We start from the raw sequence: 23,324 nt of genomic DNA, 5'->3' as shown, positions 1-23,324 counted from the left end.
GAGGTTAGGCAGCGAGGAGCGGTTGAGCTGTCACCGTTGTTTCACTCGTAGACTAGACATTGACACCATACAGATTGATCATATTGAAACTACCATGGCGCTCCCTCATTTTCTATTCATTTTACTTTCATTTACTTTGAAGACAGGCTTCAAGAAAACAGTCCAAGAAGGGATCTAATTTTCTCCATATACACTTGAAGCCATTTACTTACTTTGATTTTCCTTTTACATCTGAAATGTTGATTTTTTATTTCAATTTTACCCATTTGGAAACAACTCTGTCATAAAAAACTGTTGAATGACTAGGTGAGCTTTTTATCTGATGGCTCTAATGTTATCAATTGCATTACAAATTTACTTTAATAATAATTTTTGTTTTCATGTGTATTATACCCAATTGCAGGAGCACATGAACATCATTCACAAAATATTGGAAAAGGTGAGTCTTGGGTAGATAGACAAAGTCATGATCTTACATTATTGAAATGTCATTCTCAAGGAGAAGAATTTGCCACTGTCATTCATCAATGATCACCAAAAGGTTTGTGTCTTAAGTTGCTTAATTGTTGCAATGATTTTGTTTTCATTAGAAATCTTCACCATCACTTGTAAACCATCACTGAGATAACAGGGTTTTCATCTGTAATTTGAAGCATTATTTGTCTTAACCCTCTGATTTTTACTACAAGTGGACCATAATATATTAAAAGTGATCGTAAATTATGATCAAAGGTTGTCTCAACCTGAGATAAAAAAACGGATGCTCCTAATCATATGTTATGATCCTAATAGAGGGAAAGTCATGTCACCAAAGTGGGGTCACTAAAATTGTTAGATAGAAAGGGCATGTGTCACTTGATTCAACGATTAAGAGAATAGAGTAAACAAGAAACATTATCTTAACCGTCTATAAAAGGGGAACAATGATTAGTAAGGAAGAAACGAAGAAAATTGACAAAGTCTCTCCTTACTCTGTAGTAGAGTGAAGTAATAAGTCTTTAAACTTAGTCTTCTTCTATTTTTTTATTTTTTATTTTTTTATGTAATAATAACATAAACTTTCATCAGACTTTTATCTATTAATTTTACCTTTGAACTAATAATCAATTTAAATTTATCCATCATTCACTTTCTCAATTTTGGGAACCCTTACATAATATTTGAAGCATTATTGAACTAAAATTATCTTATAATGCAGCTAAGAAAAAACAAGAGAGATGAACGATGATTCATACAATGAGAGAGAGAGATGTTTATTAAAAGGCAACGGGTCTCCAACCTTTTAAAACAGTTGGAAATTGGCACTCAAGTCAATTTTAAAATATATCCACATGCATATAACTTATCACTTCTTTTTTTATATGACCTAATGACTAGAATTTCATCCTCTTAACCTGAATAAATTAAGAAACTGAGGTTTAAATTTCGACTCTTTCATATATAATATATTGTCTCTACCAACTGAGTTAAACTCATAGCGACAATTTATCATATCTTTAATGTTAAACACATATATCTAAATATACCAGCAATTATAAATTCTTACATAATCATTCATACGCTAAATTTGATAAATTCCAATCAAGCAATAAGAAAAAAAAAACAAGTATAATTGTGGCTGTGAAATGTGAGATGATTCATTAAGACTCCTCCTCAGCTCACACTCATCACAGTATTCATTCAATCCACCCACTAAAAGCAAAACACAAATAATTGCGTTACAAACTGAACCTCTTTATACTTTTTCCTTCCCCTCTTATGTTTCTCTATCTATCCCATAGACCTATACCATACGCATCATTTTCTCTTGTTATTCTTCTGCCTCTAAACTTTTTCCTCAAACGGTAGTCTCTCATATTTTTTAAGGAGACTAAAAATGATTTTTTATAAGGAGATTGAAAATGAAATATGATGGAAACTAACATCTGATAAATGATTTTTTTTTTTTGAAAGATCTGATAAATGATATATTTATAGGAGCAAAAAATTATAAATAAATATTTGGTCCTTATAAATATACTATATTTTACTTTTAGTCTTTTAATGTAATATCACATCTGCAACAACATAAGATAAAATTTATTGATGGATAATATTTGGAAAATACTATTTGAAGAAAAAACTTAAAGTGACTAAAAACAATAGATGTTGACTAAAAACCATAGATGTTATATTATATGGATCAAAATCTTATTTAACCTTATATGTATATGGTTTATAAATTAAATTGAAGAAAAAATGATAGTTTATTTTAAAATTATTTTACGCACACTCAATAAATTTGATAAATTATCATATCAATTAATGTTTTTAATTTACGTGACAATTAAGAATGTTTTGATTAGTTGTATATGTAAAATTGTTTTGGACTGTCAACTCACCACTATTAAACTTTTTTTTTTTGACAAAACTATTAAACTTTTTTTTTAAAACCGTTAGATATTAACAACATCTATTATATTCCCCTAAGAAAACATCTACTCTCCCGTCTTTATTATAAGAAAATTTATAAAAAAATATTGGTCTTATTTATATATGAAAATACCACAATTTTCTTCTCCAATAATTGTGATTGTGAAACATGGGATAGCTCACTCAAACTTCTCAGCTCACACTATCCATTCAATCCAACAGCCACTAAAAGCAAAACACAAACAATTGCGTTAACAACAAAAGCTCTTCCCCTCTTCATCATTTTGTCTTGTTACGCACGGTTTCGATTCTTCACATACTCATCACTCTTTTCTGTCCAGATTCATACATAAATCATAATATGTGCAAGCCCCTCAAATCATAATATAAAATTTAATAACTCCAAGAGCTTGGTTTAGCCATAAAAACGGCATGTTTTTGATTTAGAGGTCTACCGTATATTTTGAGGAGATATCATGCTTTTATATGTAAACTAAAATGTAGATTTGTATGTAATCGAAAGTTGTGTATATGTGTAAAATAATTGTAAAAATAACAATTTCTCCAAAAGAAATTGACTATATTAAGTAAAATGGAACTTTTGTTTTTACAATTGAGGAACTATTTCGTTTGGTTCCCGATTCTTAATTTTTATTTTTTGGACTCATTCTCTTACTAACAAAATAAGCTAAATATAATTTGAAATTCAAATTAATCACTTGATAGAAATTGTGTTAATTCACAATAATTTTCTTACATTTTTCCTTATCTTGGAATTAACTCATTTAAGTCAGTAGACAGGCGCAACTCTTTTTTCATCACGAATATTTACATTGACAAATTTTATATATTTTGATCACAAATATCTTTTACGTAAAAAAAAAAAAAAGAAGTTAATTTAAATTTTGGCTTCAACAAATGTATCATTTTTCGTCTTTATCTCCCAATTTTTTTTTTTAAATAACGCTTCAAATATTTTCATCCAATGGATTTAGACATCGTTGTAAAATAAGTTAAACGTGACATTTTATATGTACAAACGTAGTTAGATGGATTTCTAGGGATCAATAACTTATTTTAACATTAGTTTTTTTTAATCCTTATAAAGATATTACCTTTCATTTTTTATTTATAGACTAGATTAAAGAGAAATCGATAGATCAGGGACTAAATGATGATTTATTTTAGAAATATTTTACTCACGCTAATGAGTGTACTGATATTATATGTTCATAATCTTAGTCTGATTAGATTAGATATCACCAACATATTATATTATTATTTACATATGTCCAAAATATCTTCACTCTTATCAAGTACACATTAAAAACTACTACTACAATCTTTAGCAGCAGCATCCTATGTCCTATATGTTACTTTCTACAGTAATAATAATTTGAGGACGTGTTGTTTTGACCCATGTTCCAGAACTTGTTACTCCTTATCCATTTACCTTCTTACGTCACTTTGTACTATATATGTTTAAACATTAAAATAAATTAAAAAAAGCTGAGTAGTAACAATAATTTGGTATTTCTCTCTTTTGTTTGTATTTAAATAGCGGTGAAGGTGGGAATAGTTAAAGAATTTCTTAGAACTACTAGAAGCTTGTGATGCTGCTTACTACTACTAGGTGTGGCGGTAGTGAAAATTTTGTGAAAGAAATGAAGAAGATGATGACAGTGAGAGAGTGGAAGGATATTCCAGTTGAACTTTTGATGCAAATTTTGTCACTTTTGGATGATCAAACTGTGATTACAGCTTCTCATGTTTGTCATGGTTGGAGAGATTCCATTTCTTTTGCTCTTACTCGTTTATCACTCTCATGGTATATATACTTTATCTTCATACATGTTTTTTTATTCCTTTTCTAATGCTTTCTCTCTTGATTCTATAGTATATATATATATGATTTAAATTTTGAAATATATGCTTTCATGTGTTTATAAGCATTTGAGAGGTTTTATATGCATGACTCTGGAGTCTGGAACTTGCATATTTTTCAATACTTTAAGAATAGGTTAGGAATTTCACATGAGATTTTTTTGGGCAACCATGTTATTACTTTATTGGTATAATAAAGTATTAGAGTCTGTATTTGCCACCTTTAGTAACTCGGAACTACGACTGACCATCTTTAGTGGAGTTTCTGCTCCCAACAACCTTTTCTATTCATAAGGTTTGAACTCGAGACCTTACTTAAGAGATTTGAGTCCGATTTCATTCGACGCAACGGAATATTCGTACATGATAATGTATAAATAGGTGTCTTCTGTGTTATATTTAATATTTATTTAGCTTTGTGTAGTTTTAAAATCATGGTAATGGATAATTTGTTTTGGGTTGGTTTGGTTTGGTACTAGAATTCTTTAGTTGGGTTCAATTTGATACACGTTAAGTTTAAAAAGTTTTAGCAAATTACAACCAACTATATGTGTTACCAAATGTTTCTAATGATCTGACAATTATGATTGATTGACTGTGTAAAATTATTTACATTGATGGTGTATGAAATAACTACTCAATTTTGGTAATTGCATTAAGTTACTTCCATTCATTTCTAGGTGTAGGAAGAACATGAATAACTTGGTCCTATCTCTTGCACCTAAGTTCACAAATTTGCAAACTCTAATCCTCCGACAAGACATGCCACAACTAGAGGACAATGCTGTTGAGGCTGTTGCACAATTCTGTCGCGACATGCAGATCCTGGACCTCAGCAAAAGTTTCAAGCTTACCGATCGTTCTCTGTATGCAATAGCCCTCGGTTGTTCTGATCTTACAAAACTCAACATAAGTGGCTGTTCATCCTTTAGTGACAAAGCTCTTTCTTACCTAGCCAGTTTATGCAGAAAGCTGAAAATTTTGAATCTATGTGGCTGTGTTAAAGCTGTATCAGATACTGCATTACAGGTATGAGTGATTAAAAATTTGACTAAAATTTAATTTTGTCATAGAAATAGTTTATACATAAACACATATGATACACACTCATGCTATAAGTCCTTAATTATAGCCTTTATCCAAACAAGGCCTTAAGATGGTTATGAACTATGATCCTGTAAATAAACAAAATGTAGGCAATTGGGTGTCACTGTAATCAGTTACAGTCTTTGAATCTTGGATGGTGTGAACAAGTCAGCGATGTTGGAGTGATGAGTTTAGCATATGGATGCCCTGATCTTAGAACACTCGACTTATGTGGTTGTGTACTTATAACAGGTATTTCATTCGAAATTGCAGCACTTTACATCCACTGACAATTAGATCCGGTGTTCTAACTTTTGTGATTCTACTAATGTGCAAGTTTCATCTCCATGTTGTTCCTTATTTACTTGAGCTTAGTTTAGCATACAGATGTATTCTTTGATTCTTTCATCTCTTAACAGTGTTGTCAAATAGCAGCTACGGCCGCTATAACATAGCATTCAGATCAAATTCCGCTATGTTATAGCGGAATTTGAACTAAATGCTATTGTTCCACAATACACTATTTAGTACAAATTGTTGTCAAATAGTTACTATAGCACTTTAGTGTAGAAATATTTGAACAACCTTCTATTTTCCGTGATTCGCGATTGACAACACTAATCTCTAGATTACCATAAGTGCAATCTTAACTCAATGTTGTTGCCGCAGATGACAGTGTAATTGCCTTGGCGGATAGGTGTCCTCATCTGAAGTCCCTTGGACTCTACTACTGCAAAAACATAACAGACAGAGCAATGTACTCATTGGCACAAAGCAAAGTGAATAATAAGATGTGGGGATCCGTGAATGAAGAAGATGGACTTAAGACTTTGAACATTAGCCAATGTACATCGCTCACTCCATCTGCTGTTCAGGCTGTCTGTGACTCATCCCCTGCACTTCACACCTGCTCAGGAAGACATTCACTCATCATCAGTGGCTGTCTTAATCTTACATCTGTGCATTGTGCTTGTTGTGTCCGGCCACACCGAGCTATAAACACTTTTCCTCACTCGGCTCATTGAACCGGAAAGGTTTTGATGCATAAAGACACTTCAAGATAGTGTGAAAATGTTTACCTCTATTAGATGTTTATGTTGACGCTGTAAATTATATGTAGAAGAACTTGAACTTTTCTAGTTTATAGTTTAGAACATTTTGGATGTAAATATTAGTTTCTTCATAGTTTGGCTATAAACTTATGGTAACATATCAGACATGGATTTTCAAAATTGTGTGGTTTTATGGAAGGATTTTAATATGATGTTAGATTTCATTGATTTGGATTTTTCTAATGAGAAATGAACTTCTTGGAATTGACGGTGCTAAATGTTTTTTTTCCTGGAGTAAATTGAAGGAAAATGGGAGTCATGTGCTGGTATAAAGAGACTATAGCATATAAAAGGTTGATGCAATAATGGCATCGTCAATGAGGTAACCTAATATCTATGAAGATATTGGTATACACACTTTACAAAACAAAAGAAACAAACAAAATGATGCAATAATGTTGATATATTTGATACAAAATTCAAAATAACAATGTATAAAATAGAAAAACATTTGACCTCGTTTTAATCTTACAATAGACCTCTAGTAATCATCTCGCGAAGAAGTTTTTCCGCCAAATCATTTTCATCTTTTTTCAACAAAGAAAGAATAATTATTTCATAAGTTTTAGCATTTGGCATGCAACCATTGTCTTTCATTTTTGACAGCAAAGCCAGCGCTTCATTAAATAAGCCCTTGTAACAGAATCCTTGGATCATAACAGTATATGCATAGACATCTAGATTGTAGCCTTTCATTAGAAGAACTTGAAAAACCTCTTGTGCATCCTTAAGCCTTCCATTCAGACATAGTCCCTTGATAAGAATAGTATATGTACATAAATCTGGTTGAATACCTTGGTTTTTAAATTTTCTTAACAATGCGATTGCTTCGTTAACATGGTGATTTTTCAATAAAGCATCCAATATAGAACTGTATATATTTATATTAGGTTGTTGACCTCTATCATGCATCTCACCTACAAGTTGCCAAGCATATGAGATTCTCCCTGATTTGCACAAGCCATCGATAAGGGAACTATAAGTTATCGTATTAGGAATGAGTTGTCTGCGTTGCATTTCTTTGAAGAGACTGATAGCTTCATCCACCATATTAATCTTACAAAATCCATTAATCATGATACTATAACTTTGAATATCGGCAATAACTCCCCTTTGGGCCATAGCGTTGAATATAACCTCGGCCTTGTTCACTTGTTTAACAAGACAATATCCATCTAGTAAAGAACTGTAGGTAACAACATTAGGTTTTACGCCTTTTTTCATCACAAAAGCGATCACTGCTTTAGCTTCTTTCAGTTTTCCTTCCTTACAAAAACCATCAACTAATGTATTCAGGGTACAAACGTTTGGGTTAATGTTTTCCAATATCATTTTATGTAACAAATCAATTGCATCTCTCAGTTGACTCACAATACAAAAGCCACTAATCAAACTACTATAAGTGACAACATCAGGAGAAATTCTCTTAGCGATCATTTCAGAATATAAATCAAATGCATCATTAACAAGTTTATCTGTGCACATACCATCAATGATCGTGGTATACATTACCACATTAGGCTGAACCAGTTTCCCATCAACTCGTCTCAACAATTCCAGGGCAGCTCTAGTTTCTCCAACTTTACATAATCCATTAACCAAGGTTCCGTAACTAACAATATCAAACCGAAATCCCTGCGCTACTGCCTTGTCATGAAAGTGCAATGCTTTACGGACCTCACCTTTAAGACAGAGACCTTTAATGAGTGTAGTTAAAGTTATAGCATCTGGCTGGTAACCCATCTTAAGAATCTTGGCAAATACGGAAAAGGAAAAAGAGTTTTGACCTAAATGACAAAAACAATTGATCAAGATGCTCATAGTGATTAAGTTTGATGCAACTCCGTTTAATTCCATTTTTCGATGAAGTGAAACAGCAGTGGTGTAATGGTTGGCCTTGACAAGGGAACCTAAAATCATTCCAAAATGGAAGATGGGTGGGATAGGATTTTGATGAAGCATGTGATTGAATGAGGAAACGAGGCTGTGTTCATCTTGGTTTGAAGAGGGAAAGCAACAAAGGAATCTGAGGTTTGGATGTTGAAAATGAGACAAAACCGGTCTGAAAATAGAGACAGCAACATACCTCAATGTTGCAAAGGACATTGTCACTACAAATTGTACAAATCTCACTTCTGGTGTGTACTAGGGACAAAATAATCCAGTTGAGGTTTTGGTGAAAATTGTCACTTTCAGATTATCAAACTGTGATTACGGGTCTGTTTACGTTAAGCATAAACCATGAAAGTATTGGTCTAACTTGGATCACAAGTTATAGCGATCCGAATAATAGGCAACCACAATAATGCAACACATACCCTCTTCTTCGGTTCTCTCTCTTCCCATTTCTGACTTACGCAACTTTCCTATTTTAGTGGTCGTTGTATTATGTTCCATCCATGCAATGGGATAGAAATGTATCAAGTTTTAATTGCGAGACTTATTTGTTCACTTTCTATTTTTCAGCCACAACTTCTTGAGTTGTGGCAAACAGTACATTGTGATTGGCTGCTCTTTATTCTTGAAGATGCCGTGCTGTTACTTTTCTAGAGATATAGAACTGCTGGAAAAGGAAAAATAGTACAATTTATTCCCCATTTCAGATGTAACACAATTTTCTCATTTTAGATAAGATTTGGGCATTAGAATAGTCAACTTTGTCCCTGAATTTGCAAAGACCCATCAATTTTGTTCCCTAATTTGTCGAAATAGCCAATTAGTCTTTGAATTTGTCAAATGTCAATCAATTTTGTCCCTAGTTGGACAATATAAGGTTAATAACCGAAGATTGTAGTCTCTCCATGAAGAGGAATTTCTGTCATGGAAGTTTGAGACAAATGAGTCTAGTAAGTTAGTTTGATGTACATGGTTATATTGGCTACTTCTGACATGGAGAGATCACGTTATAAGGAGGAGGTCCAAATTCTTGATAAGTTTGTGATCCCCCCCAAACACATTCTCCAATATGTTAGTTGACAAGGACAATGAGCAAAAAGTACTCATCGCTCCCGCCCAGTTCCGTTGACATGGGTATTTCATTTGGAAATTGTCTTATTTAGAATTATATATATATAAAGAGAGAGAGACACACACACTAGCGAAAAGACGGGCACGTTTTCCGCTCTTTTTACTGCGCTAAAATTTGAAAATTATGAACTATGTTTTTTTTAATGAAATTTGATTTTGATTAAAACTAAAAATATAAATGTTTGTTGCTTTCTAGTTATAACAAACCAAATTAAACATGATTATCTATTTCAATAAAACCAACAACAATCTTTTTTATAGAAAAATTTGTTTAAGGGTATAATTGGGATAATAAAAAAGTAACTATAAATATACTCATTTAGTTTGTTAAACTTTTTAAATGATTAAGAAAAAAAATCAGACATATATATATTCATATTGTGTTTGTTACATTTTTTTAATATTTAAATTTTTCTTATCTATTTGTTACATATGTTATTTGTATTGAAAATTGAGGGCATTTTTAGAAAGAAGTGCTGAAAGGGGTAGTTTTCTTTATCTATACCTATTAATAAAGGCAATACTTTTGTTTGGTGTAGCCCTTTTTCTATTCCAAAATTACCCTTCACATTTATTTGGTAACCGCATGCAAGTTAGTAATTTAAATCTGCAATAACCACTTATAGAAGTTACGAGAAAGGAGTAACTGATTTGTTGATCCTTTACAACAAATAAAAAATTGTTAACTATAGTATATACAAAAAAGAAAACTAAAATTGAAACGTGCATGCAGGTTGAGGAAATTGGGCAAGGAAGAGAGGATCTGTGGTGGTAACTAAGCACTTTCATGGTGTTTCTTCTTTCTCAACATCTATCTGTATCCCTTCTTCTCAAATATATTTTTTTTTCTCCTTTTCACTTACTAACTTTTTTTATAGACTCCATGTTTATAATTCAGGTTTGTTTAGTTTTGATTATTTTCCTCACTTCTTTTTTGTTATGTCAATTTCATCTTCAATATTTTTTTTTGTTTTGTCAGGAGACCTAGATTCAGCGAGTTAAGGTATTGTTCAATCCTTCTATTTCACAATATAAATTATATATTCTTCTATTTCAATTTTTCATGTATCATTGTTTTGAAATTTTTTATTTTACTATCATTAATTATATTCTTAATCATCAACCTTGAATTGTAAGAGATGCACATACCACTCTTTTGTAAATGCATAAAGATAGGTTGTGTATGATGTCAGGAATATTGATAGTATATGATGGATAGTCTGATACTTTACATAACTATTGCACTTAACCACTTGCTATGCTGTCTTTTCAATTTCTCCAATAAATTATCCAAAATTAATTTCCCATTTGTTTAAATATTTTTTGTCCTCTTTGTTGGATTTTAGAACATCCTTAGTTGTCTTTATTACCCGTGAAGATGAGGAGTGGTTTTCTTATTATCAACCTCCAACACAATAATTTTATACACATGAAATGATACACACATATTCAGAGCATATATTCCACATTGCTTCAAGGTACACACAAAGCTATTTTTCTTCTTTTCCTTCTCTATGTTGTCCATTCACATGTTTACTATCTTACACTTTTGCAATGGTTCACCAATTTTTGAGACATTTTTTAAAAGAGTTTACAACAGACTTTATTGGTGCCATTGTGTATTACTTCCTTCTCCAACACTTATTTACCTAATAATTTAGTAATTTTTTTTAAGAAGATAAATTAGCCCTTTAAAAGAGTTTACAGCGGGTATTATCGGTGCCTTTGAGTATTAGTCTTAATCCAACATCATCCGACCAACACAAGTGGGTTCATAAAAAAAAATTATAATTTGTTTTTTTGTGTTTTCTAATGAAGCTAATTCTTATACATGATTTAGGCATTAAAAGTATATATGTTGCCTTAATTATCTTGCTTAGTAACTATTGTTTTGGTGGTAATGGTGGTTTTTTAGGCCTTTACTGATTTCTTCTTTAAATATTTTTGTCTCTCTTGCATTCTTTGTGCTAAATGTGTTTATGATGTGTAATTTGTTTTTGTGATGGAATTGATGCTGTGAATTATAACAAAGTTCATTCAATTTTCACTGTTGACACCACTTGATTCTGTTCATTCAATTTTTTTCTCCCTTATATTCTTTTGGCCTTTATGTTCTACTCATTTTTTTCCTGTCCTTATCTTTATTAAGTAATTTTTGCTTCAAGAACTATGGGATATAGAAGTTACAAGAAAAATTAAGATATTTATTGTTTCTATTTCTTTGCATATTTTTATTCCAAATATACCCCTACATTTCAGTTTTTTTTTATTTTCATCTCTAACTTCTGATAACTCAAAGTAATTGATTTATGGCAGTTTCTCTATCTATATTTGCTAATTGCTAATGAGAATTGAGTGGTTCTGTTGTTCTTTCTTCAAGACAAAAAAACCAATGAAAATGGGAGCAGGTACGTTCCAAATTACAATTACAATTGCAAGAGACATTTCATCTATATTTACAAAAGAAAACTGACAAGGTTTCACCAAAGATTTATATTTCTTATCACTTTTATCATCCATTGTTTTCAGAACAAAGAGAAACGTACATTTCATCCATTTGGCAACAACTGGTACATACTTTCATCTTACACTTCTTATTTTTAATTTCAATTTAAATATGAATGGATGATTTAGTTGGTGATTTTATTGGTCAATTTTTTTTTTGGGTTAATTAAGTTTTTAGTCCATGTAAATATTCACAATTTTGTTTTTAGTCCCTATAAAATAAAATCACACTTTTTAGTCCCTGTGACATTTTACTTAAGCATTTTAGGGACTAAAAATGCTGATGGAAAAATTTTATAGGGACTAAAAATGTTGATCGAAAATTTTATAGGGACTAAAAATGTTGATTTTATTTTGTAGGGACTAAAAAAAAATTATGAATATTTATAAGGACCATTTACTTAATTAACCCTTTTTTTCTATTATATCCTTCGTTAATTTTTTCTTCAAATTTCCCTCACATTGATTTATTGTATTCATTTGTTTTTCTTTAGTTTTCATGCAATTCCCATTATATTTTAATCCCTTTTTTAGTGTGGAAAATTGATGTAACTTCTATTCGTTTCAATCTTCGGACCTTTCCTTTTCTTTTAACATCTTCTAATATCTATCTATGTGATTCTATTTATTCTTTTTTTTTTTTTTGGTGGTTCAACTCTTATATTAAGGGTGTGTTTGGATTGAGGGTTTAGGAAGGGAAGGGGTGGGAGGGTTTGCTTTTCTTTTTTTAATTACGGATTATATAACATGTTTTTCTAAAATAAATTTAGTGTGATTGAAGTATTATATGATTGTTTATCATGTTATTATTTTAATTTTTTAAAAAACATTTCATAGTGTCTGTAATTTCAAAACGAAAAATAAGCCCTCCCCTCCCTTCCCCTCCTAAACCCTCAATCCAAACACACCCTAAGAGAAAGTATCCCAATAAAATACTCCATCCGTTATTAAAAAATGATCACAAAAAATTCAAATCTCTTCTCAGGTTTCAAGAGAGGTTACAAGTGGACTCCACTCCACCATTTCAAGAGCATGATTTACATTCATTTATACTTCCACTTAAGAGTTTTAGCATAACCAAGATTTCTATACGCTTATAATAAATCTTAATTTTGTTGGAACCCCTAGGTGTTTTTACACATTCCACAACACCAATAATGTTAATTATAAATATTTATCTATAAAATGGTAATTGTGTAATGCACTTCTACTTTATAGTTTGACACATGATGCCTAAATATAGAAAAATTATGGTTATAGATTATTTAATTTCATGACTTTTGTTCTTGATTTTAAGTCGTTAAGGGAATGCTTAGTTCATAAGTTGGTTTTCTTCATAGCAATTAGCAAAGTCTGTGAAGGAAATTTTTAGTCAAGGAAAATTGAAGAAAGTGCAAAGAAGAAGAGAGTATGGAAAATGGTAAGAAAATAAAGGACCATTGAGATCATCCTCCAATGACAGCCTAAACGCAAACTTCTGTGGCAATCACACAAGATGATGAAAGGGATAAAGTTGCAAACTTACATGGCAATAACACAAGATGATGGAAGCGATAAAGTTGCGCCAAAGACCGAGATAAGGATTAACTTACTGTTTCAATAACATTGAATGTTGCCACAATATTTACTTTTTTTCAAAAACATAAAGGTTATGTTCCTTTACTTTTTTTGTAACCAGTTTTCTTTTTTCCCTTAATTTAGCGAAACAGTGATAGTGAGTCTTATAATTATTGTCACATTATTTTTATCTGATTGTCTTCTTGCTTTGGACGTATTAAAGGTATTTAATTTCATTAACTTAAGAGTTGTAGTTTTCTTGAATCATAGCAAACTTGAGAAATGAGGCATTATATAGTTGAAATTTTCAAGAGAAGGTGCAAATAACAAGAAGATGCACACAAGACATATCAAGAAAAAGTAAACCAAAATTAAACAAAAACATATTGTTTATGAGTTACATGCGTTAGCGCAGTAGAAAAAGCGGACAGACGGGCACGGGAGTGCCCGTCTGGACGCTAGTATATATATAATAAGAACATGTCAAATGAAAATAATATATTTATGTGAGAACAAATAGAATGAATGGTAGCCCTCGTATTAAAAGAAAGAAATGATTGAGATTAAAACATGACTTAAGTGAGTCATACCCGTCCCCATGCACCAATGTGTTAACGCTTCCTCACATCTTATCATTATGCTTTCTCCAGACTTATTTTTCTTCATCGTCTCTCTTGCCTTTTGAATAGTAATAACAAATAGAGGATCCAAATGCATTCTTAACCTTATTTATTTATTTATTCATGCTACAAATTCTTAATTAGTTTTGCATAGTTTTTTCGTCGTATTTTCGGCCTAAATAAAGATAATGGCTAAAGTTATTGCTCCTTAGAGTACTAAAGATGAAACCGTGGATTCTTACATGAACTTTGATTTTAAACATATTGAAAAGACTAGTTTTGATTCTACTGGATATGAAAAATTGATTTAGATTTTGATGGAGATGAATCATTGGATCTTGACCTCGAAGGTGAGGGGAAAGAGAGATTGATTCAACTTTGAATGGAGATGAATAATTGGAAGAGAATAAGAAATGTTGAAACATGAAAAGATATTATATTATATTTATATTATACTAGCGTCCAGACGGGCACTCCCGTGCCCGTCTGTCCGCTTTTTCTACTGCGCTAACGCATGTAACTCATAAACAATATGTTTTTGTTTAATTTTGGTTTACTTTTTCTTGATATGTCTTGTGTGCATCTTCTTGTTATTTGCACCTTCTCTTGAAAATTTCAACTATATAATGCCTCATTTCTCAAGTTTGCTATGATTCAAGAAAACTACAACTCTTTAGTTAATGAAATTAAATACCTTTAATACGTCCAAAGCAAGAAGACAATCAGATAAAAATAATGTGACAATAATTATAAGACTCACTATCACTGTTTCGCTAAATTAAGGGAAAAAAGAAAACTGGTTACAAAAAAAGTAAAGGAACATAACCTTTATGTTTTTGAAAAAAAGTAAATATTGTGGCAACATTCAATGTTATTGAAACAGTAAGTTAATCCTTATCTCGGTCTTTGGCGCAACTTTATCGCTTCCATCATCTTGTGTTATTGCCATGTAAGTTTGCAACTTTATCCCTTTCATCATCTTGTGTGATTGCCACAGAAGTTTGCGTTTAGGCTGTCATTGGAGGATGATCTCAATGGTCCTTTATTTTCTTACCATTTTCCATACTCTCTTCTTCTTTGCACTTTCTTCAATTTTCCTTGACTAAAAATTTCCTTCACAGACTTTGCTAATTGCTATGAAGAAAACCAACTTATGAACTAAGCATTCCCTTAACGACTTAAAATCAAGAACAAAAGTCATGAAATTAAATAATCTATAACCATAATTTTTCTATATTTAGGCATCATGTGTCAAACTATAAAGTAGAAGTGCATTACACAATTACCATTTTATAGATAAATATTTATAATTAACATTATTGGTGTTGTGGAATGTGTAAAAACACCTAGGGGTTCTGTCATACCCCAATTTTTGACCTAAGATACCATTGACACATGTCGATCGATCTCTGACGTTTCAATGAAAGATTCGGCAGAGAGGTATTTTAAAATACCTCATTTTTAGTTCTGAGTCGGACCCTCTCTTTTTTAGTCGTTATTTCCATCTTTTATCTTGTTTAAATTAATTTGATTTTTATTTTAATTAGTCATTTTCATTTTAATTAGTCATTCATTTTATTTTTCAATTAATTATTTCTCTTTTTTTAGATAGGTCCAAAAGTCTGTATAATCATTTTTTTATTTATTTTATATTCATATTTCATTATTTCTATTATTATTTTTTTTATTTATTCATAAAAATCCAAAAAAAAGAGTCCAAATAGTGTCCATAGGTCAAAAAACGTCCAAGTGCAGGAACTTTTCCATCAAGCTACAAGCCACACGCCTATTTTCAATCTCTTCCATCCTCATCCGCGGCAAACAGCTTTCATTCTAATCCAAAGTGCAAATTTTCTGCATCTTTCAACAAACCCTAACTCATAACCTGAGTCCTATAAAAACCAAGCCTGCAAATACACATTTGGGGGGGGAGCCGATTTTCACAATACAAAAAACCATCATCACCGATTCCAAAACTCTGATTTTTTCTCACACATATCCAATCGACCCAATTCACAAACATCAGACCTGCAGCATCACAACTCAGTCAAACTCAACGCACAAAAAACCAATTTTTCACAGCCAATTTCAGAGTCGATTCACACACCAATTTCACGCACACTTTCATCGACCAAACAACCTCAATCTAACAAATACAAGTCATCAACCGAAAGCAGCTTTCGATCTCTAAATCGCAAGCCAATCGACCCGTCAACAACCCAATCAAGTTGAACCGATTCCAACCCAACATCCTGATACCAACACACAATCGGCGCCAACATCACAGACACAACAACCAAACCCTACAAACAGTAAGGCGGAGCCGCTCAGGCCGTAGGTCGACTATAACAACAACACATCCGTCGCCGTCACAAACAACAGCAAGCAACAGGATTCAATCCTTTTTAAAGGTAGTACTTTTTTCTCTTTCCATTAGATATAGGGTAAAGTTTAAACCTTTCTCATCTTAACGTAAAAATAAATCGAAAATAAAAAGAAGGAGTAGAAAGGATCAAACAAATTGTAAAACAAAAAACAAATTAAGGAAAAAAGGAGAAAGAACACGTCTGTGTTCTTGTAACATAAAAAGAGAGAACAGAGAGCTTGAGAGCCTTATAGAAGGACCGAGAGAGAAGAAGCAATATAGGGGGAGCGTGTCTGACTTATCTAGGAAAAGAAAGAGCAATTTCTTGTTGAGAAGAAGTAGAACATGTGACAGAGAGCTTTTCATTCTGTAGGGAGGTAGTGAGAAAAGATTGAGAAGTGGGAATTGGAGAGAAGCTACAGCCTATATATAGAATGAACCGATCCATTGACCCGGTTCGCTTGTGAACCGACCCGGTTCTCTTGTGAACCGGCCAAACCCTGAGGCCCACATGCGCCTCTGTGTGTCCCCTAAGCCCAATTTCGCCTTTCTTGCTAACTGCACCCCTTTACTGCTTGCTGTATCCCCCCTGCATCATTTTTTAGTCCTCTTCATCTTAGTTTCATCTCTTTCATTTCGTTTGTTCATTTCATTTCATTTAACTTTACTTCATATATTTATTTAGTCTATCTTAGTTCATTTAGGTTAATTTTATCTCTCGCATTTGCTTAGTTTATCTAGGGTTTTAGCCTCACTTCATGCATTTGTTTAGTTACTTTAGTTTTATCTAGGTTTTAATCTTACCTCATGTTTTTAGTTTAGGTTTATTGTTACTTACTATCATTCTGCATGTTAAATTATTTATATTTGTCGCACACAATTTAGAATGTATAGTAGGCTTTAATGTAATTTATCGCTCATTTTCTTTCTTTGCACATAATTTAGAATGTAAAATAGGCTTGAATGTAATTTATTTTTATAATTTATTTTTATTATCGCAGACCATAGCATGTATAATAGGTTTTTTGTAATAGCTTAGGTGCATGTGTGCGTGCGTAGGTGTATGCTTTTTATGCTTGTTAGTTTAGGTAAAAGGCCTTTGTGGTGGTCCAACGCCACCATGGGGTCCTTACGCTTTTATTTCTTTACGCTCCGTTAGTTTAATTATATTCTAGTTATTTGAAAACCACAAACAAAATATTTTTTTAAATAAACCTTGATCTTAAATCAAGTGCCGTCTTTTTTCTTTTATTTTTTTAATCAAACATTAATCAATTTAATTTTATTTTGAGTCTCTTTTTAAATATAAAAAACACAAACAAATTCTCACTTGTCACTTTGGCTTTCTTTCATTTTTAAAACCTTTTTTTCAAAAACCTAAAAAAACACTCAACCAATCAAACGTCTTTTTTAACCCCGAACTACGAGGTTTTGATCCCTCACGGGTACGTAGGCAGAGGACATTCGTCCTTCCAAATCAATAAAATGTAGATAAACTAGGTCTCCTTTCTTTGATCATTTCAAACTCCCTTTTTTTTTTTTTTTTTTCAAAAACAAGCAAGTTATAACACATTAATTAAATAAAATCAAGAGGTTCCCGTAGAGTACTACGGACATAAAGGGTGCTAACACCTTCCCTTTATGTAACTAACCCCCGAACCCAAAATCTTTTCAAAATGGGGTAGTTCGAACTTTTTTCCCCTTTTCTTTAAAAAATTAAATGTTCAGTCGTGAAATCAAAAGTGAGTCAAACGCTAATCAAATAGCCTTGATCTCCGAAAAATGACGCGACAGAAATGGCGACTTCACTGGGGATACCCCTAAGAGGGTTGAGCCTAACTTGGTCTTATTTAATTTTTGTGCTATTACTTGCTTAAAAAAAAATAAAAATAAAAGATGGAAATACCTGTATATATGTTCTTCCTTCTTCTTTCTTCTTTCTTTTAACGTGAGTGGTGAGATGAGTCCTAACCCGGACTTGAGTGAAACATAAGATAGGAGTGGTAGACTCATAGTGGCATACCGAGAGTATTCTCGTGTCTTGTCACACGTGAGATAACCACACTTAGCGGAGGAGCTTGAAGTGATATATGTCGGCGGGTGTTGTCACGCTTAGACTTTATTACTCTTAAGTTTCCGTTGAACGCTAAGGACCTTTAGTAACCCTTAACCCATCTTGGCCTTTTTAGGACGTAGTGCGGTGGCTAACCGGGTGTTGTCTCGGTATTAGTCGACTGCGATACTACACTCGAACTAGACTTTCCTACGAACGATGTTGGACCGGGTGTTGTCTCGGTATCCGATAAAGTTCAAAGGCGGTCGGAATTCGGGAACTTTGGTAGAACCCTTGTTGCAAGTACATTTGAAACCATAGTCCCTACCAAATGGTGTTGTTACCCTTGACTCCAACATTGTATACCTTAAACCTCATCATGTTTTCCATGCATAATCATACATGCATTCATTCATTCACAAATAGTTCTTTTTCTCATTCATAAAATATCAAAGGACTTATGTAGTTTTTGTAAACATCATAGGAAATGGAGAATGTAAGGAGGACTCATAGGTATGAATTCAAAAAACCAGACTTGGAGAGCTTAAGGAAATTAGCAAGGAGATTGGAGGATCCAGATCATTTTCGAGGGCGGTACGGTTGCTTGGTCGACATTCTCATGACAAAGGTGGATGAGGGACTCCTCAATACTTTGGTCCAGTTTTATGATCCGATCTGCCATGGCTTTACATTCCCAGATTTTCAGCTCTTCCCCACACTAGAGGAGTATTCTCATTGGGTTGGTTTACCTGTACTCAACCAAGTGCCCTTTCATAGCCTTGAACTCACCCCTAAAATCCGAGCTCTCGCAGAAGCCCTTCACCTTGAAATAGCAGATATAAAAAACAAGTTCGTCCCTAGAGCCGGTCTTCAGTGCCTATCCTACAACTTCCTCCACCAAAAAGCCACCACTTGTCTTAATAGATCAAAGATTGATGCCTTTGAGTCTATCCTTGCCTTGCTCATTTATGGCATTGTGCTCTTCCCAAATGTTAACGATTTTGTTGACATGAACGCCATTCAAATTTTCCTAACTCAGAACCCAGTTCCCACTCTGCTTGCTGACACCTATGTTTCTATCCATGAGCGAACCAGTAAAGGGAAAGGAACCATCATTTGTTGTGCACCTTTACTCCACATGTGGATCACCTCACACTTACCCCGTCCTAAGTTTAGGCCAGAATATGTTCCATGGTCCCAAAAGTTCATGACCCTTACCCCTAATGACATAACTTGGTTCAACCCAGCTTGTGACCCAGAAGCTATCATCGACAGGTGCGGAGAATCTAACAACGTACCCCTCCTAGGTATACGTGGAGGAATCAGCTATAGCCCAGTTCTTGCTAGACGTCAGTTCGGATACCCTATGAAGATGAAGCCTCTGTACCGCATCCTAGACAGAGATTTCTTCCTCTACAAGGAGGATGGTACGAACCAAAAAGCTCAATTTGTGAAAGCTTGGCATTCCATTATCAGGATGGATAGGAACCAGTTAGGAAGAAAGTCGAATACCGCCCATGAAGCTTATGTCAAATGGGTCATCGATCGAGCAAACAAACTGAAGATGCCTTACCCTCAACGAAGGCTCACAACCTCAACTATTCCGACCATGCCCTTACCTTTACCCCCAAAAACTCAGGAGGAAAGCCAAGAGCGGGAAGCTGTGTTAATCCTTGAAAATGCCACCTTGAAAAGGAAATATGATGAAGCTATGCTCAAGATGGAAACTATGAGTGGTAAAATAGAACAGCAGGAGCATGAGCTCCTCGAGCAAAAGGAACAAATAGCTAATAAGGACGCTCAGATTCAAGCTCAAAGCGCGAGGCTCGCACAATTTATCAGCAAGAAGGAGCGCATGGATTTCTTCACAGGGGCACACCCGGATTTCGAGGAGTAGTCCACTACGAAAGCTCAAGATATTCCCAGTTGTTTCACCACTTTATGTTATTTTCAAGCTTTTTTGTGATGTACTTTGGAGCCTATCCCTTGGCTCAGTTTTGTTAAAAGGGAATTATATTGTAGTACTTTAATTATTCAATAAATTTTCAATTATGATGTTTACAAATTTGCTTTTATAAGTCCTTCGATAAATAAAAATGTGTCTATTTTTGCATAACATCATGCATCATTTTGCATTTCATAGTCTCAATTCCGAGTCTCACAAATTTTTCTTTTCCATAAAAAGGTCAACCCGTGTCACAAAGTGGTCCGACCGTTCTCAGTCGACTCGCAGCTACAACACTCGTGCAAACAAAAAGAGTGAACGTATCAATCTGAACAAGAGATCACAACACTCCAGGCCGAGTCAGAGAGACTGAACACCCTGGTGGTTTCACTGGTAGCTTCGCAGAAGCAGTCGCAGTTCCAGTAGGGGCTCGAACGCCAACATCAACAACAGCCTCCAAAGATGCAGTTTGACCCAATCCCAATGACGTATGCGGAGCTGCTTCCCATCTTGCTCATGAAGAACCTTGTCAAAACTAGAAAGCCTCCTCGAGTGCCTATCGAGTTGCCGGTTGGGTATCAACCTGACCTCTCATGTGCCTTTCATCAAGGAGCACCCGGCCATGACATCGAGCACTGTTTATCTTTGAAGATTGAAGTCCAGAAGCTGATTGAAGCCAATACGTTGCTCTTTGAAGGTTGAATTCAGATGTGCAGATTAATCCACTGCCAAATTATATTGCCTAATATTGTGACACACGGAGTGGATAACTGCAATTGGTTCGTTTTTGATGTTCCTCTTACTACTCATTTGTTCAAATAATGTTTGTTTGTTGCTTTTCGCTTTTCAAAAACATCCTTTCGTCCCGCCCGAGACGAAAGTGAACTTGTGTAGGGCTTTTTGCTTCATGTGTTTTCCATCATTAATAAAAAGGTCGTTTTGATCCCGACTTTGATTTTATCTTGTGATTTTTCTGGAAAAATGGTAATACAAAAAACCAAAAAAATAAAAAAAAAACTTTCTTTAATCATTCTCAAATATCTGCATAATCATCACTTGTCAAAATCAATAATCAAATCATGCATTAATAAACCCTTTGAACACGTTAACCATGTACTCTCTTCCAACTTTGAGTTCCCTGTGTCCGAAGCTGAAGAAGGGAAGAATGAAGAGACTTCCGATGAGATCTCTCACATACTAGGGCGTCTTAGCCGTCAAAGCTGCAAACAAAATATCAAGAAGATTGTCCAGAAGATGGCATTCATGGACGAAAGCTGGCTTGAGGTGCTACCATTCGCTTTGCTCAGATATCGTACTTCAGTGCACATTTCAACAGGGGCAAACCCCCTCCTTCCTCAATATACAGCATGGAGGTCGTGCTTCCCGTGGAGGTCAAAGTCCCATCAATAGGAGTTCTGCTAAAGTCCAAGCTTGATCAAATTTAAACGCATGACGACCTTGTACAAATATATCAAAAGAGGTTTGAAACAAGCTTCTAACAAAAAGGTTCGTCCCCATGAATTTCAAGAATGGAACTTTGTACTACCTTCCAATCAGACTCCAAAGGGCAAGTGGACGACTATGAAGGCTCGTGTGCAATGACTCTTGTGACTACAGATGTTGACGAGCTAGCACGTCCTGCGAACGCCGATGCAGTCAAGAAATACTTTGTCAAAAATACAAAAAAAAGAAAGGCTCGATAAGCCGCAAACCTGAAAAGGCGGCTTAGGCAAAAATGAGCGTCTTGGTGGACTGAAAACCCGAAAAGGCGGTCCAGGCAAAAATTAGAGACAAAAAAAATAAAAATAATGATTATCCTGATAGATTGAAACCCAAAAGGGCGAGCTATGCAAAATTTAAGGATCATGACAAGTAACTGCATCAGCCAGCACAGTCTTCTTGGGGCATCCAGTCGTCAAAAGAACCTCCGATTCGAAGCATCTGCTGGTCAAAGACTCGGAACTGGGGCATTCAAAGTTGTTAGGGAGTATAACGGTTATTGTGTTCAATGTACCTTCCAATATATTTACCATTTTCCAAATTTTTCAAAGATCCGTGGAGCCATGCCATTGGCAGGTCCCCACTCAATTCATCAAATTTGAGCCTGTGCCCAATTATTTGGAACTCTCATTTATTCTATTTGCAAAATTTCTTCTATTTTTGATGGCAATACTCGAAGCAAAATTTTTCAAAATACAAAACTTTTTTTTACATCTTTTGAAAAGTGTGAACAACAAACACACTCTCTTTGAACTTATGAGTAGTTGAAGCGTACATCAGTATGCGCCTTGAGAACGGTTACACTCCAAAAGAGAAACATGTCTAAACACAATGGAGGCGACCTCTGCTTCAAGCAAGATGCTTTCACAGTCAAAATATATACAAAAAATGATACAAAAATAAAAGCTCGCTAAGTTGAAAACCTGAAAGGGTGGCTTAGGCAATAGAGAGCGTCCCGGTGGACTGAAAACCCAAAAGGGCGGTCCAGGCAAAAATTAGGGGCACAAAAAAGGAATATACTCCCGGTGGACTGAAAACCTGAAAGGGCGGTCCAGGCAAAAGTTAGGGATTTTCAAAACAAAAAAAAAAAACAAAAAAAGACTGCTGAAGCATGCCAAGGGAAAAGCACTCTGCGTCGGTTTACAAATGGCGACTTCTTCCAGACTTTTGGTTAAACAATGGGCTCTCTCCCCGGGAGGCATCAGTTGCTACCTTGTGCCGGATTTTACACCGTCAACGGCTCGATTTGTTCACAATA

General features: G+C 34.0%; 3 protein-coding genes and 1 long non-coding RNA gene across 4 annotated transcripts; 3 read left to right on the top strand and 1 right to left on the bottom strand.

Annotated features, from left to right (window-relative positions):
* The first annotated feature begins 3,993 nt into the window (after positions 1 to 3,993).
* LOC146953144 (F-box protein SKP2A-like) lies at positions 3,994 to 6,662 on the top strand. The gene is made up of 4 exons (XM_085708055.1): positions 3,994 to 4,240; positions 4,977 to 5,325; positions 5,493 to 5,634; positions 6,052 to 6,662. The coding sequence occupies exons 1-4, from the start codon at positions 4,026 to 4,028 to the stop codon at positions 6,405 to 6,407; spliced, it is 1,062 nt and encodes a 353-aa protein (XP_085564181.1). The 5' UTR covers positions 3,994 to 4,025; the 3' UTR covers positions 6,408 to 6,662.
* Positions 6,663 to 6,755: 93 nt separating this feature from the next.
* Positions 6,756 to 8,703, bottom strand: LOC146953143 (uncharacterized). The gene has a single exon (XM_085708046.1). It carries the CDS (start codon positions 8,598 to 8,600, stop codon positions 6,963 to 6,965), a length of 1,638 nt encoding a protein of 545 aa, XP_085564172.1. The 5' UTR covers positions 8,601 to 8,703; the 3' UTR covers positions 6,756 to 6,962.
* Positions 8,704 to 11,723: 3,020 nt separating this feature from the next.
* On the top strand, positions 11,724 to 13,688 carry LOC146953142 (uncharacterized). Its single transcript, XR_015027049.1, has 3 exons — positions 11,724 to 11,929; positions 12,051 to 12,091; positions 13,367 to 13,688. It is a non-coding gene; the product is annotated as an uncharacterized LOC146953142 (long non-coding RNA).
* A 5,420-nt stretch (positions 13,689 to 19,108) lies between these two features.
* Positions 19,109 to 20,518, top strand: LOC146953141 (uncharacterized). Its single transcript, XM_085741002.1, has one exon. The coding sequence runs from the start codon at positions 19,109 to 19,111 to the stop codon at positions 20,516 to 20,518; it is 1,410 nt and encodes a 469-aa protein (XP_085597128.1).
* Positions 20,519 to 23,324: the final 2,806 nt, after the last annotated feature.

The sequence above is a fragment of the Medicago sativa genome, chromosome 1 (genome assembly GCF_051527215.1).
Source record: "Medicago sativa cultivar Bolivia chromosome 1, Bolivia_mono, whole genome shotgun sequence".
Taxonomy (NCBI): Eukaryota; Viridiplantae; Streptophyta; class Magnoliopsida; order Fabales; family Fabaceae; genus Medicago; species Medicago sativa.
Note: the sequence above shows the minus strand (reverse complement) of the source record. Positions and strands in the feature narration are given on the sequence as shown.